Source organism: Dermochelys coriacea, chromosome 2 (genome assembly GCF_009764565.3).
Source record: "Dermochelys coriacea isolate rDerCor1 chromosome 2, rDerCor1.pri.v4, whole genome shotgun sequence".
Classification (NCBI taxonomy): domain Eukaryota; kingdom Metazoa; phylum Chordata; order Testudines; family Dermochelyidae; genus Dermochelys; species Dermochelys coriacea.
This window is the reverse complement of record NC_050069.1, coordinates 153,761,105-153,778,028: the sequence shown is the minus strand read 5'-3', so window position 1 is coordinate 153,778,028 and position 16,924 is coordinate 153,761,105. Positions and strand designations below refer to the sequence as shown.

Here is a 16,924-nt window from a genome sequence, read left to right as displayed (position 1 = left end):
GAAGCACCCATAGGGACACACATCTCAACCTGCAGTTACTGAAGAGGGTGAGTAACTATTTCCTCTTATTCAAGTAGTGCCCCTATGGGTGCTCCACTGTAGGTGACTCCTGAGCAATTCCCCTTTAAGGAAGAGGGGGCTTTGGAGTCTGGCTCTGCTGTACTTTCTTCCATACTGGACTAAACACAGTGTTGGAAGCAGAGTTGTGAATAGTTGCACAGTGTTCAGCAAATGTATGCAGAGAAGTCGCAGCTTTACATATTTCAATGATAGGAACGTTCTTAAGAAAGGTTGTGGAAACAGACCTCGTTGAGTGAGCTCATGTCAGGGGCTGCTTCGAGATTATGAGATTGGTAGCAGTTGCTAATATAATCCTCTTGGCCCAATCATGGGATTATCACAGCAAATTTCACCATTCTGAATTTTTGTGCCTTCACAAAGATGTTGAGTTGTCTTAAATCTAGGATGGGTCTCCAACCGCTGCTCTTTTTTGGGACAGGAAATACCTGGAGTAAAACCTCTTCCCTCTGTGCTGTGTGGGGACTGGTACTATAGTGCCCAGGTGTAGAAGGGAGTGAGTTTCCTGCCATAGTAGGGTCTTGTGAGAAGGGTCCCTGAAGAGGGATGGGGAAGGGGGGTTAGTGAATGGAAGAGAATTGAAGTGGATGGAGTACCCTGTGGAAATGTTCTCCAAAACCCACTTGGCCGTAGTGATGGACTCCCACGCCCGCCAAAAGTGGTAAAAGGAAGAAGGTAGGTGAAACGTTGCAGCTGGTATGAAAGGGGATGGGAACTCAGCACCTTGATCATCCTGTCAAAATTGATGCTTTGAGGTGGAAGGTTGTGAAGTTGAGGGCTGGGATGTGGGTTGTTTCCTCCTCTGAAACCTCTGTCTCTCGCAGTGAGGTTCATAGGGCATCTGCAAGTTTGGGAACGGGATGGGATGGGATCTCTGCGCTGTCTGGGACCTTGTCACTGGCTCCTGGTGTGGTCTTTTGAGGGGTCAGAGCTGCTCCTGACTGGCCTTCCATAGCTTGCACATGGATAGGGCAATTTTTGGACCCTCATCTCTAAATAAGTCTGCTTCAGTCTCTGTTCATGGAGGGAGCCTGGTGCAGGGGTGTTTCCCTTTTGCTGTCCCAGACCTTTCTATCCCCCTTTGCTTCTCTGTACTCTCCCCTTTATAACAGGCTTTGTTTCCCCTATTGGCTACTGCAGCTGTGGGTGCCTGCCTCCATGCTCTGGCAGCTGTGTGGGAGTGTGGTCAAGCTGGTTGCTTGTAAACAGGAGAGGCTCTCCTCGCTTTTCTGTCTATGCTCAGTTTAGAGTTTGTAGACCCCATTACAGACCTACTAAATGTTCTCTTCTGGGCAGGCCTGTAGCTCCACATATGTCATAAAGTGGCCCTGGGATCTTTTAATGTGTGCAGAGATTCATCCATGTTGCCAGTGAACACCTTAATGCTTTCAAAAGAGAGGCCTTTATCATATTCTGGACCTAATTTAGGAATCCAGGGAGCTGAAGCCTCATAACTATTGTTGTGGAAATAGAACGAGCGGCAGTATTAGCAAAGTTGAGAGAAGCCTGCAGAGGTGCCCTGGAGAGGAGTTGGCCTTCTGCAACAACTTCCTGGAACTGCTCTCTGCCAGCAGATGTTCAATAAACGACTTCAGCATTAGTATAGTTAGTGTGGTTATACTTCACCATTAAGGCCTGGTAATTGGTCATTCTAAACTGTAAAGTAGCTGAAGAATAAGATTTTCTACCAAGGCAGTTGAGACATTTCAGATTTTTATCATAGGGCATAGCTTTAACATGGCGCTGTCTGTCTTCCACATTCGTTAACTGCCTCGATCACCAAGGAGTTAGGAGATGGGTGAGAAAATAAAAATTCTGACTCCTTAGAAGCAACACAATATTTTTTGTTTGTTTGCCCTCTTGAACATGGGAGGAATTGAGGCTGATGTATGACAGATGACATTTGCAGGATCATTTACTGGCAGGGCAATGTGGGCAGAGGAGGTAGTAGGGAGGCTGTCAAACAGTTTATGATCCAGTTCTTCAATCTCCTTGACAGGGATCTGTAAAGAATCTGTGACACTCCCGCTGAGATCCTGAAACTGCTTAAAATGGTCAGCCAGGAATGGTGAGGTGGCATTGACAGCTTCATCTGGGGATAAAAAAAAGAGATGTTCACAGTTGGAAAGATCTACTTGTCAACCCTGGCCTCCTGTTCCTCAAAAGTCTCTTCCTGAGGCTCTACTCTCCTGGAAAGGGAGGATGAGGACGGTTGTCTGTCTCTATGAAGGACAGAGCTTGAGCCCTAGAGAACTCATGGTAATAAGCCACCCAGGGGTTCCAGTATGGCCCATGGGTGGTGCATATGGCACGGGTGGTGGATTCTGCAGGTGCTCACCCCAGTGGGATGGTAGCTGTGGACTCATGAGTGAGCTCAGGCTCCTCAGGAAAACAGCCTTCATGGGGGCAGAGTGAAGAGCTTTGCACAGATATTTGGGAGGCTGAGGAAGAGTGTTCATCAGAATCCCCTTTCTCTGAGTCACTTGGTAATGGTGTGGCAACAGAAGGAACTTGAGGTACAACCATTAACATTGGACGGGTGTATTGGGATCTGGAGCTCTTGGTACTGAGGAAGTACGAGATATCCGGTAGGCATTTAGAGATCTGGAAGTTCTCAGTATCAGGAAAGATCAGAGCTGAGCAATAGTGAATCAGGAGTCTCCGAGACTCTGAGGTCTCGGGGAAATTGGAATTGTTGCTGTACCAAGATTGTTGTTGGTACTGTGTCCATGGCTTAAGCTGAAGTAATGGTAGCTGAAGGAGTAGATGGTAGCATGAGTTTTGAAAGCTCCCAGGGAAATCCCGATGGAGCCCAAGCACTGTACTGCGGTAGAGCTCTTCTTGCCACTGTAGTCTCTTGTCACTACCAATGGCCTCTCAGAGCCTGATACATTAGAGTGTCTAGGCTTGGTGGAGCTCTCAGTACCTGAGGAACCATCAGACTTGTGGATACCATGTTGGAGACCAATGGGATCTGGGGGAGCTAATGACTTTGACTTCTTTAGGTAGATTCTCTATCTGGAGAACTTGGGGCATGGTCTTTGGAAGATTTACGAGAGGAATCTAGGGTCTTCCTCTCAGATATCTTTGAGGAGTGCAGTGCTGAGACAGAAGAGGCAGCTGACTTACTCAGAGGCAGCTGACTTACTCAGAAATCATCATATGAGGGGGCTCCTGACCTGGGTCAGAGGCTTGATGCAGTGAGATCTCCATTATAAGGAGTTGAAGTTTTATCTCCAGGTTGTTCTGGCTCTTGATTTTAACACCAGACAGAAGTTTAAATTTTGGGAAATATGAGAGATTCCCCAAAGCAATGGATGCAGCAGGAGTATCCGTCGCTCCTCAGGATACCCTCTTGACATGACAAGCAACACTTGAAGCCAGGAGAACATGCCTTGGAAAGAGTGAAAAACTCCCCAGGGAGTTTAATACATTTATTATATATATATATATATTTTTATAAAAAAATCTGACTAAACTATTACTAAGTACTAGCTACTGTAATACACTAAGTACAAAAACTAAGAAACAGTTGAGGCAAAAAACTCAACTTGGACAACTAGCTGAGGCTCTGTCTCAAACTTGGGCAGTTGAGAAGGAACGGAGGATGGTTAGCTCACGCAGTGCTATACAGCAACGGCATGGAGCATGAGGTGGAGTAACATGTGCATGGGCCAAATGGACATTGCTATGAAAAATCTCTGATCAAAGGCGCAGGGGTTGCCAGAGCACCTAGAGTGGAGCACCCAGAGGGACACTACTCAAAGAACAACAAATATTTAATAATAGTCTCTTCAATCTAGCAGAGAAAGGTATAACATGATCCAATGGCTGGAAACTGAAGCTAGACAAATTCATATCGGAAATAAGGCATACATTTTCAATGGTGAGAGTTGGGCTGTCAAGCAATTTAAAAAATTTGCAATTAATCACGAGATTAAAAAAAATAATCATGATTAATTGCAGTTTTAATCATGCTGATAATAGTATAATACCATTTATTTAAAATTTTGGATGTTTTCTACATTTTCAAATATATCGATTACAATTACAACACAGAATACTCACTTTATATTATTTATATACGGTGCTCACTTTATATTATTTTTATTACAAATATCTGTAATGGAAAAAAGATTAAAAAAAAGAAATTCACCTCATACATGTACCATGGTGTAATCTCTTTATCGTGAAAGTGCAATTTATAAATGTAGATTTTTTTTTTTTTTTTAACAGAACTGCACTCAAAAATAAAACAATGTAAAACTTTAGAGCGGTGTGTCTCAAACTTTTTGTGCTGGCAACCCCATTTAGACTTAAAAAAAAATCATGACACCCCCCCCCACTAGAAAAAATTATGATCCCCTACCTTTAGCCCTCCTTGGGGTGTGCGGTTCTGGCCTTCAGCCCCCATGAATTAAACACATTACTTCTGCTGTGAATTAATCCTTAATTGACAGCCCTAGTGCAAAGTGAAAGGCCATGGGGACTTATCAGTTGGAAGTGACAGAGAAGGAATAAGACCTGGGTGTATTGATTGATGACTATGAGCTGCCAACATGATGCAGCTGTGAAAAAGGTTAATTCAATCCTAGGATGCATCAGGCAAGGTATTTTCTGCAGAGACAGGGAAGCGTTATTACCACTTGTACTATTATAAGGTACTGGTGAGACCTCATCTGGAATATTGGATGCAATTCTGATCTCCTGTGTTTAACAAAGGTCATTTCACACTGCAACAGGTTCAGAGAAGGGTTGCTAGGAGGATCAGAGGAATGGAGAAACTACCTTACAAGAGGAGACTTAAGGATCTTGGCTTGTTTAGCCTAACAAAACAAAGGGTGAAGGGAGGTATGAATAAATTGAGGCTCTCAATAAATACATCAGAGGGATAACATCACGGAGAGAGAGGTGCTATTTAAGTTAAGGGCCGGGGTAGTACAAGAACAAATGGATATAAACTGACCATCAACAAATTTAGGTTTGAAGTTAGATGAAAGTTTAAGTTCTGGAGCAGCCTTCCAAGTGGAGCAGTGGGGGAAAATAAACTAACTTGTTTCAAGACTGAGCTTGATAAGTAAGACTATCAAGCGATTAAAAAAATTAGTCGCGATTAATCATAGTTTTGATCGCACTGCATAAAAAGATGGTTATCTGTAGCTATTGCAAGGCTAGGTTCCAATACCATTGAAGTACTTCAAGTCTGCAGTACCACCTACACGCTAAACATGCTTTCGCCTCCAGTTCTTGTGCTACAGATAACCCACCGACAGCAAATGAATCCCACCAGCCATGACAGAGTAACCTTACAGAGTTTCAGGATCGCTTACAAGCCCATGGATCAAAGAAAGTACAACTTAACTTATGTCATTGCAAAGTAAATAGCTATGGACTGCAGACCACTCAACATTGTAAATGACAGAGAACCAAGAGATGTCATTCAAATTGCATTTTCCAATCAGTCACACCACCTGAGGAACCATTGCATCACGAATGTATGACCTATATCACAATGAGAAGACTACAAAGTTGGAGCTCCTGAAAAATGCACTGCTTGCTTTGACTGGTGATCCTTAGACATCTTTGAGAAATCACAACTATCTTGGAGTCACGGCACAGCTGACTGATGCTGCATGGACACTGCAGTCATTTGCTTTAGCAGTAACTCCTACTGAAGAGAGATATTATGCTGAAAAATGTGTAGAGCATTTCTTGGATATTGCAAAAGAATGGAATATTCAAGAAAAGGTAACAATAATTAGTACTAACAGTGTGATCAAAACTGCCATTAATCACAATTACTTTTTTTAAATCACAATTAATTTGTTTTCAGTTAATCACTGAATTAACTGTGATTAATTGATAGCCATAGGTGAGAGCAATTAACCACTGGAACTTAAATTGTAGTGGATTCTCCATCACTGACAATTTATATATCAATATTGGATGTTTTTTGAAAGATACGTTTGAAGAATTATTTTGGGGAAGTTCTACAGTATGTGTTATATAGGAGATCAGACTAGATGATCATCATGGTCCCTTCTGACCTGGGAATCTATTAAGTAATTCTGTGATGTCTCACTGTGACATCCTAATGAACAGCAATTAGTTTTTCCAATAATATATATATATATTGTGACTCTGGCAGACCAGGTGCCAGCTCATGCCAAGGCATGTAGGCCTCAACTGAACACTAAATAACTGAAACCAGTCAGGCTCACCTGTGTGTAAATATTGTTAAAATAGATATTAGAGTTATAATAATGTGTTTAGTTTTTAGACTTTATGAAATGCTTGTAGGATACTGCATGTATTAATCTCACTTACAACATCTGTACTCCATGATATAAAGTGGTATTAAATGTTTGCCTTGTAATCCTCTGCAATTGTGGAAGTCACTAAACAGAAAAGAAGCATTAATGAATGTAAAATGCTGGCTTCCTACAGAAGGTGTTAGTTCCTGCCCATCAAGAAGGTCCATTGAAATCAAATGAGCCATTGTGAAACATCAAAGAACAAAGACTTAGTTAATTGCATTCCTCCCCTTCTTCCCCTCAAGAAGAGAAGACATTGCATGAACTCATCCCATGACCCTGAACTCTGAAAAATCCCTCACAGGAAGAAACTCTCTCTTTGCTGCTTGGATTTTGGGACAGAAAGATTTCTAAGCATAAGCAAGGGATCCCCAGCTGCCTAGCCTGGGTTAGCCGTAAAGGAGATATAGAACCTGACTATTACAGCAGCTTCTATCACCTTTGGAACCTAAAACTGTAACTCATTCATGAGTGCTATGATACAGGAGAGCCAGGGAGCAGTGGTAGAGGGGAAATATATAAACCCTAGGTTAATTAAGGTGTGGTTCCCTGTAGACTAGGGAGGGTTGCAACAAGTTAATTGGAGCACCTGCAGTCAATTAAGGCCCTGTCAGGAACCTAATAAAAGCCCCTGCTTGAGGCAGATAGAAAAAAGGAGGAAGGAGAGAGGACTGGAGCTTGGAGGCATGCTGTGAGACTTGAAAGATCAGAGAACTGCAGTAAGGGAGACCCTGCCCCAGTGTCTAAGGACTGAAGGTACCCCACCCAAGGGGGAAGAGGGTAAGAACCTGCAGAAGTTGAGAGGGGCTGGGGGCTCAGAGTGAGGAGCAAACCTCGACTGCTCTTCCACTTCCCTCCTTTACCACCTTCCCGGGCCACAAGCCAAGAAAAGTGCAGGACCCACCATACTAACATTGGCCATTTTGTCACAGTGTATATTTGTCTGTGTTAACCTTGTAAATAACTCATTTTTTTTCTTAGCTAAATCTTTAGATTGTTTATTATAGGATTGGCTACAAGTATTGTCTTTGGTATAAGAACTAGAATGCAATTGACCTGGGATTAGTGATCTGCCCTTTGGGATTGGAAGTTACCTGAATATCTCTGTGATATTTGGTGTAAGGGACCATCTATCACAAAGGTAAGCTTGCTTAGGTGGTAGAATAGATTGGAATACCCACAGACAACATCTGACTCTTGTTTTAGTGCCTGAGGAGTTTATACTTAGTTAATGAAATGTATGTCTAGAACTCTCAGCCAGTTTAGGCTATATGCTGTTTCCTGACAGCCTGCCCTGAAATTGGTACTTATGCTTTTGAGCCACTGGAGAACAGCTTGACATAAATAATACTAAACTCTTACAAAGAGATTTTCATTTGTAGATTTACAATGGATAATGTGTATCATTATTGTCATTCTCCCTGGTCAGGCTGCCCCTTCTGAGACCCTTTTACAGACTCCTGAGTGCACCCCCTCAAGTCGGAGGACTGTGCCTCTACTTCTCGTTGAGAAGGGATCCTGTAACCCAACCACACACCTCCATGGGTGCCAGCTGTGCTGCCTACCAGCCCAACAGAGCTTGGGGCCCTCCTCCTGTGATCAGTAATAACATGCAATGACACAGAAGCAGATTCTCCAAAAGACATTTTGTCCAATTGGTACATAAGAGTATGAAGAGACCTATATTATCTATCTTATGCCTTGCATTCTCCTCAATCCCTTACACGGAGTTGACTTGGTGTCCCTGTTCTCTCTGGGCATCAAGTTACAGTTCACTTGCTGCAGACTGTAACTCCCAAGTCACGGTGTGTATCAGCCTTACTACATGCTAACTCTGTTACTGTCAGTTTCCAGCTGAGCAGACCACTCCCATTCGTACCCCCATTTTCTGCCAGGGCATCTTTTTAACTCCTCAGGATATTTTTATCTCAGCCCTTGCCTTGGGAAGAGATAAACGCCTTAGTCTGGGTGGTTCTAGCAAAGTAGTTTCTTCCCGCAGCTGATGGCCCAGCTCTTGTTCTTAACTTCTTTGAAGTGGGTACCTTAGAGGCTGTCTAGTATGTGTTATTGTTTACCCTTCCTTGATTTTACTTTTACAGCTCCCTTTGATTTGATTATGCATTCAGGCAGGTAACAATACAAAACCGAACCAGGAAACAGGGTCACACAAGATTAATAAGCCATTTTCCTGATTTGTCACATCATTATCCCCATTTTAGTCACAAAGCAGATCAATGTCAGAGTCAGAAATAGAACCAAGGTGTCCTGACTATGACTCAAGTGGATCATGCCGCTTCTCAATAGTGGAACATCTTTAATGGAAGTAATTGTTTTGCCTTTATTTCTTTGGGGAGTGATGCAAAACACATGGTGAAAGCAGCTGCGGGGTAGCTATTGTAGTAATGAAAATTCCTTTTTAGCACAGACTATTTCTAGGTAAAAGGTTTCAAACACAAATGTCTCCAATCTGACATTTGGAAGCTCAAATCAGCACTTAGTATATAAGCATATACATTTTTTTTGGCTTTTGGCCAAAAGCAAAATTTGGACACCCTAATAAGAAAATTATGTTTGAAAACTAGTTTTCCCATATTTAATACTGACAACATGGATGAGGTAATATCTTTTATTGGACCAGCTTCTGTTGGTGAGAGAGACAAGCTTTCGAGCTTACATGGAACTCTTCTTCAGGTCAGGTCAGGTCATGTTTAATACTGACATTTAATTGTCACAACATCCAAAATAAAACAAGTCTTTTAAATCATCCCCTCTATGACTCTCTAATCCTGCCTGCAACACAGAAAAACCTTGATTCTGAACATCTTTTAAAATGTCTCCCTATGATATGCTCTTAGGGGGCACAATAGGATAAGGCCATTTTATACAGTGAGGTAACTAAGCAGTGAACTCAGTATAGCTTAGTATTTGATTCTGCATATTTGCAAAATGAAACTTTATAATTTAACACTCAATCCTGTAAAATGCTGAGCCCTTTGGAGCCAGTCCATTGGGGCCAGACTGCTTAACACCTTGCAGGACCAAGCCCTTAGCAGGCATCACTGATTCTTACCTTTGCTGTCTGTAAAATTCCGTATACTGAGGATGTCATTAAGATCCTGATAGTGGTTCTGCTTAATGTATGTTGTCTTCTCAGGTGTGTCCTGGAGCTGCATAGTAACCTCTTCTAAATCTTTGTCCAGCTGTAAAACAAAAACACAGTACAAGAAATCTAATGAGTGGGAACTAGGGCTGTCAAGTGATTAAAAAAAATCATCATTAATCGCACAATTAAAAAAATTAATCATGATTATGCGATTAATCACAGAGTTAAACAATAGAATACCATTTAAATTTTTTTGATGTTTTCCATATTTTCAAATATATTGATTTCAATTATAACACAGAATATAAAAAAAGGAGTACTTGTGGCACCTTAGACTAGGTGCCACAAGTACTCCTTTTCTTTTTGCGAATACAGACTAACACGGCTGCTACTCTGAAACTTGACAGAATATAAAGTGTACAGTGCTCACTTTATATTTTTGATTACAAATATTTGCACTGTAAAAAACAATAGCATTTTCATTTCACCTAATACAAGTACTGTAGTGCAATCTCTCTATCATGAAAGTTGAACTTACAAATGTAGAATTATGTACAAAAAACGCCATTCAAAAATAAAACAATGTAAAACTTTAGAGCTGCAAGTCTACTCAGTCCTATTTCTTGTTCAGCCAATCACTCAGATAAACAAGCTTGTCTACCTTTGCTGGAGATAATGCTGTCCACTTCTTTGTTGCAATGTCACCTGAAAGTGATAACAGGTGTTCGCACAGCACTATTGTAGCTGGTGTGGCAAGATATTTACATGCCAGATGTGCTAAAGATTCATAGGTCCCTTCATGCTTCAACCACCATTCCAAAGATAGTCCAGGCTGATGACTGGTTCTGCTGGATAACAATCCAAAGCAGTGTGGACTGAGGCATGTTCATTTTCATCATCTGAGTCAGATTCCACCAGCAGAAGGTTGACTTTCTTTTTTGGTGTTTTAGGTTCTGTAGTTTCTGCACCGGAGCGTTGCTCTTTTAAGACTTCCGAAAGCATACTCCACACCTCATCCCTCTCAGATTTTAGAAGGCACTTCGGATTCTTAAATCTTGGGTTGACTGCTGTAGCTATCTTTAGAAATCTCACACTGGTACCTTCTTTGCATTTTGTTAAATCTGCAGTGAACATGTTCTTAAAATGAACACGTGCCGAGTCATCTGAGATTATTATAACATGAAATATATTACGTGAATGCCTGTTCTCACTTTCTGGTGACATTGTAAATAAGAAGAGGACACCATTATCTCCCTGTAAATGTAAACAAGCTTCTTTGTCTTAGCGATTAGCTGAATGAGAAGTAGGACTTAGTGGACTTGTAGGCTCTAAAGTTTTGCATTGTTTTAAGTGCAATTATGTAACAAAAAATCTACATTTGTAACTTACACTTTCATGATAAAGAGCTCAGAGCAGCAGCCGTGTTAGTCTGTATTCGCAAAAAGAAAAGGAGTACTTGTGGAACCTTAGAGACTAACATTTATTTGAGCATAAGCTTTCGTGAGCTACAGCTCACTTCATCGGATGCATTTGGTGGAAAAAACAGAGGAGAGATTTATATATACACACACACACACACACACACACAGAACATGAAACAATGGGTTTATCATACACACTGTAAGGAGAGTGATCACTTAAGATAAGCCATCACCAGCAGCAGGGGGGGAAAGGAGGAAAACCTTTCATGGTGACAAGCAAGGTAGGCTAATTCCAGCAGTTAACAAGAATATCAGTGGGGGAACAGTGGGGGGTGGGGTGGGAGGGAGAAATACCATGGGGAAATAGTTTTACTTTGTGTAATGACTCATCCATTCCCAGTCTCTATTCATGCCTAAGTTAATTGTATCCAGTTTGCAAATTAATTCCAATTCAGCAGTCTCTCGTTGGAGTCTGTTTTTTGAAGTTTTTTTGTTGAAGGATAGCCACTCTTAGGTCTGTGATCGAGTGACCAGAGAGATTGAAGTGTTCTCCAACTGGTTTTTGAATGTTATAATTCTTGACGGCTGATTTGTGTCCATTCATTCTTTTACGTAGAGACTGTCCAGTTTGGCCAATGTACATGGCAGAGGGGCATTGCTGGCACATGATGGCATATATCACATTGGTAGATGCGCAGGTGAACGAGCCTCTGATAGTGTGGCTGATGTGATTAGGCCCTATGATGGTATCCCCTGAATAGATATGTGGACAGAGTTGGCAACGGGCTTTGTTGCAAGGATAGGTTCCTGGGTTAGTGGTTCTGTTGTGTGGTGTGTGGTTGCTGGTGAGTATTTGCTTCAGATTGGGGGGCTGTCTGTAAGCAAGGACTGGTCTGTCTCCAAGAAACTCCCTGAAAAAGCACAAGAACAAATCTGCACAGACACACCCCTGGAGCCCTGACCTGGGGTATTCTATCTGCTACCCAAGATCCATAAACCTGGAAATCCTGGACGCCCCATCATCTCAGGCATTGGCACCCTGACAGCAGGATTGTCTGGCTATGTAGACTCCCTCTTCAGGCCCTTCGTTACCAGCACTCCCAGCTATCTTCGAGACACCACTGACTTCCTGAGGAAACTACAGTCCATTGGTGATCTTCCTAAAAACACCATCCTAGCCACTATGGATGTAGAAGCCCTCTACACCAACATTCCACACAAAGATGGGCTACAAGCCGTCAGGAACAGTATCCCCGATAATGTCACGGCTAACCTGGTGGCTGAACTTTGTGACTTTGTCCTCACACATAACCATTTCACATTTGGGGACAATATATACCTTCAAGTCAGCGGCACTGCGATGGGTACCCGCATGGCCCCACAGTATGCCAACATTTTTATGGCTGACTTAGAACAACGCTTCCTCAGCTCTCGTCCCCTAATGCCCCTACTCTACTTGCGCTACACTGATGACATCTTCATCATATGGACCCATGGAAAAGAAGCTCTTGAGGAATTCCACCATGATTTCAACAATTTCCATCCCACCATCAACCTCAGCCTGGACCAGTCCACACAAGAGATCCACTTCCTGGACACTACGGTGCTAATAAGCGATTGGTCACATAAACACCACCCTATATCGGAAACCTACTGACAGCTATTCCTACCTACATGCCTCTAGCTTTCATCCAGATCATACCACTCGATCCATTGTCTACAGCCAAGCGCTACGATATAACCGCATTTGCTCCAACCCCTCAGACAGAGACAAACACCTACAAGATCTCTAATACCCACCTGCTGAAGTGAAGAAACAGATTGACAGAGCCAGAAGAGTACCCAGAAGTCACCTACTACAGGACAGGCCCAACAAAGAAAACAACAGAACGCCACTAGCCATCACCTTCAGCCCCCAACTAAAACCTCTCCAATGCATCATCAAGGATCTACAACCTATCCTGAAGGACGACCCATCACTCTCACAGATCTTGGGAGACAGACCAGTCCTTGCTTACAGACAGCCCCCCAATCTGAAGCAAATACTCACCAGCAACCACACAACAGAACCACTAACCCAGGAACCTATCCTTGCAACAAAGCCCGTTGCCAACTCTGTCCACATATCTATTCAGGGGATACCATCACAGGGCCTAATCACATCAGCCACACTATCAGAGGCTCGTTCACCTGCGCATCTACCAATGTGATATATGCCATCATGTGCCAGCAATGCCCCTCTGCCATGTACATTGGCCAAACTGGACAGTCTCTACGTAAAAGAATAAATGGACACAAATCAGACGTCAAGAATTATAACATTCAAAAACCAGTTGGAGAACACTTCAATCTCTCTGGTCACTCGATCACAGACCTAAGAGTGGCTATGCTTCAACAAAAAAGCTTCAAAAACAGACTCCAACGAGAGACTGCTGAATTGGAATTAATTTGCAAACTGTATACAATTAACTTAGGCTTGAATAGAGACTGGGAATGGATGAGTCATTACACAAAGTAAAACTATTTCCCCATGGTATTTCTCCCTCCCACCCCACCCCCCACTGTTCCCCCACTGATATTCTTGTTAACTGCTGGAATTAGCCTACCTTGCTTGTCACCATGAAAGGTTTTCCTCCTTTCCCCACCCTGCTGCTGGTGATGGCTTATCTTAAGTGATCACTCTCCTTACAGTGTGTATGATAAACCCATTGTTTCATGTTCTCTGTGTGTGTGTATATAAATCTCTCTGTTTTTTCCACCAAATGCATCCGATGAAGTGAGCTGTAGCTCACAAAAGCTTATGCTCTAATAAATTTGTTAGTCTCTAAGGTGCCACAAGTACTCCTTTTCTTTTTATGATAAAGAGCTTGCATTACAGTACTTGTATGAGGTGAACTAAAAATACTGTTTTTTTGTTCAGTTTTACAATACAAATAATTGTAATAAAAAATAATAATGTAAAGTGACCAGTGTACACTTTGTATTCTGTGTTGTAATTGAAATCAATATATTTGAAAATGTAGAAAAAAATCCAAAAATATAAAATAAATTGCACTTGGTAGTCTATTGTTTAACAATGCAATTAAAAATGCAATTAATTGCAAGTAAGTTTAATCGTGATTAATTTTTGAATTCATCACGTGAGTTAACTGTCAATCAACAGTTCTAGTGGGAACCATTAAAAAGTCAAGTCACAGCTTCCAGTATCTGCAGTAAATGCATAGCTTTCTATAATTAGAATAGCGGACAGCTTGGCATTGCAATTACTGTAGTGTGTCAAAGAGTGAGTTTTAATAGCACGCCTACAGTACCTCCAAAAGTCATGCTAAAGGTACCAAAATGAGTTAAAGTGGAAAGCTGTTCAGATAGGCCTCTAAATAACCAATATACGGTTATTTGCTAGAGATAACATACACATGAAAAGAACAAGCTGCTGTGTCATTTAGTACTTTTCATTTTAGTTGAGCAAATTTTACTTCACATGACATTGTTGTCTTGCTGAATAAGAGAGCGAGTCCCTGGGACACTGGCATGCCTTGCATGGAAACCTCTTAATTTCATTCACTGCACATGCATTACAGATGTACTATATGTGGCTACTACATTGATTTCTACAGCAAGCTGAACACAGCCCTTTGTAGGAATTCTCAGTTATTTTTACATTTGACCTTGTCTGAGTCAGTGCAGCAGTAATGCACAAATATTCAGTCATTTAGCAGATTCAGTAACCAAATATATGGAATGTCAAAAGATGTAAAGAGAGCATTTAAACAAGAGAATGATATAATCATGTTGTGCAGGAGTTAAGACTAGGTGATCATAATGGTGCGTCTGGCTTTCATATTTATGGGAGGAATTCTCTGTGCTGCTCCTGACCCTGTATGCCACTGAGCCAGCATATGAGACCCTAAAGGCACCACAAGGAGCTCGGAGAGAATTCCCCAGGGTAGGTTCTATACACAAGGTGTGTGTTGGGGTGGAATGAGGCATGTTAGAAGAAGCTGAGTGATCTCCATGGTGTACATTGCTATACCGATTATGGACACTGCAGGGAGCACAGACAGCCCAGGCAGGAAATGCCAGAGTTTAGGTCAGCCCTGGCCTATTTTAAGCTGTGCTGGAAGCAACACTTGCCCATAACCAGCCAGAATCCTGAGAGTACAAATGTGACCCCTTTCTCCCTGAGCTGCTTGTGTGTCCTGCGCCTCCTGGAGTAATGTCACACACACGCATCCTATGAATAACATTTTCTTATAAGAATAACAAAGTAGCACTGACATAAATAACTCATTTGTTTAGTTTTGGCAATTAAAAGGGGAACTTATCCAAACTGTGGCATCATGGATGTGACTATAAAGTTAAGACTACAGGAAGCATTTCATTCTTTTAAATGAGACAAGATGGGTGAGAATCTCTTATTGGACCAACTTCTGTTGGTGAAAGAGGCAAGCTTTTGAGCTTACGCAGGATCTGAAGAAGAGCTCTGTGTATGCTCAAATGCTTGTCTCTTTCACGAAGAGAAGTTGGTTCAATAAAAGATATTACCTCACCCACCTTGCTTCTCTAACATCCTGGGACAAACAACATTCTTTTAAATGCTATCTTCACTCCCTTTTAACCTTCTCAGAGAAATTCCTTTTATGAGGATGTTTTTCTGTAATTCAGCTCAGAGGTGGCATTTTTGGAAGGTTTGAAGAAAATCAAGCTCATCATTTCAGAATGACAGAGAAAGTTCCATGCTTTCTGTGATTTTGAAAATTTTCTAACTTTTTAGATCCTTCATAACTCAAACTGACCAACCTGCCCATCAGCAGGTGGCCATTCAGAGGCTGTTTTTGGTTGGCATTGCCCTTGGTACCAGCCTCCAGGCAAGGGGAAAAACATCCTGAACTCTTTGAAAGCACCCTTCAGACTCTAGGAAGAAAGAAGCAAAGACCTCTCCCCAGCAACATGCCTGGGAGATCAAGAGAGAGAACACTGGCCTGCTGCACTTGCACCATAAAGGACTGTATAGAAACAAAGAATGACCTCCCTGAGGGCTAAACTGTGCTAGTAGGTAAAGTCCTGAGTAGGGAGTGGAGCCGGGTCTGGATTGTGATTACTCCTGATACTTACAAGGGACTCTTTGTGCCACTCTTATACAATCCTTATACAATTTTAGGGACAATCTGTCCCCAGAATTTGATCTGGTTCTAGAACTGAGACTGTAATAATGAATTAAGGTGTGCATTTAATTTTACATTGCTTCTTTATAAATCTCAGATCCGGAACATGATTAAGGTAAGATGTAGAGGTAGTCACAGGCTTTAATAGAATGAACCCTCAGTTCTTCTGACACTGGAACTCTTGATTGCTCTTAGCAGGTTTTGGTATCTAGTTTAATCCATATAGACAAAGTCTGAACAGAAAGAACTTTTACTCTTGGACCTCTCTGCAAATGCTATGAAGAATCAGTATGATTTCCAACATGGCTTGTTTCTATTCTGGTAATAGCTAACAGTTCTTTTTACATCCAATGTACATAGTCTGGCCTCACTAGATATACTCAAAGGCTCTGATTGGCAGACTAGGAGCTCGATGTATAAATCAGATGGAATTCTGACACCATCTTGGGCAAAAATTTGGGATGAAGATTTATCTTTGTGAAAAAACATAACAGGAGAATTTTTCCCTCTTCCATTGGCCTAACTGCATCAGGAGGGTTATGAATTGGTAGGTACAAATGCAATAACCCTTTTAAGAAAATGTTTCACAGGAGGATGAGTAAAATAGATATCAATGTCACATGAGTGGTAAGCAGTAACCACCACCAGGTGTAATTTAATCATGCAGTTGACAAGCCAGTCTTAATTAAAAATGGCAAGAATTCTAAGATGAAAGGGATGGAGCAGGTGAGTGATGGGAGAAAGCAGAGTTGGGTGGCCGGGATTGGGAGGAACTGCCCTAGGCTGGGCAGAGTGGAGCTCTGAGCTGGGGAGGTGTCAGTGAGTGACCAGGATGGTCCTGGG

General features: G+C 41.9%; 1 protein-coding gene across 3 annotated transcripts in view; it reads right to left on the bottom strand.

The window, feature by feature from the left end:
• Positions 1-16,924, bottom strand: part of GABBR2 (gamma-aminobutyric acid type B receptor subunit 2) — an 868,870-nt gene that overhangs the window by 25,940 nt on the left and 826,006 nt on the right. For all 3 annotated transcript variants that reach the window (XM_038393151.2, XM_038393150.2, XM_043508506.1), the window contains one exon: positions 9,463-9,592. In XM_038393151.2, the coding sequence (XP_038249079.1) occupies positions 9,463-9,592 (130 nt within the window). The remainder of the gene's footprint in view (positions 1-9,462; positions 9,593-16,924) is intronic.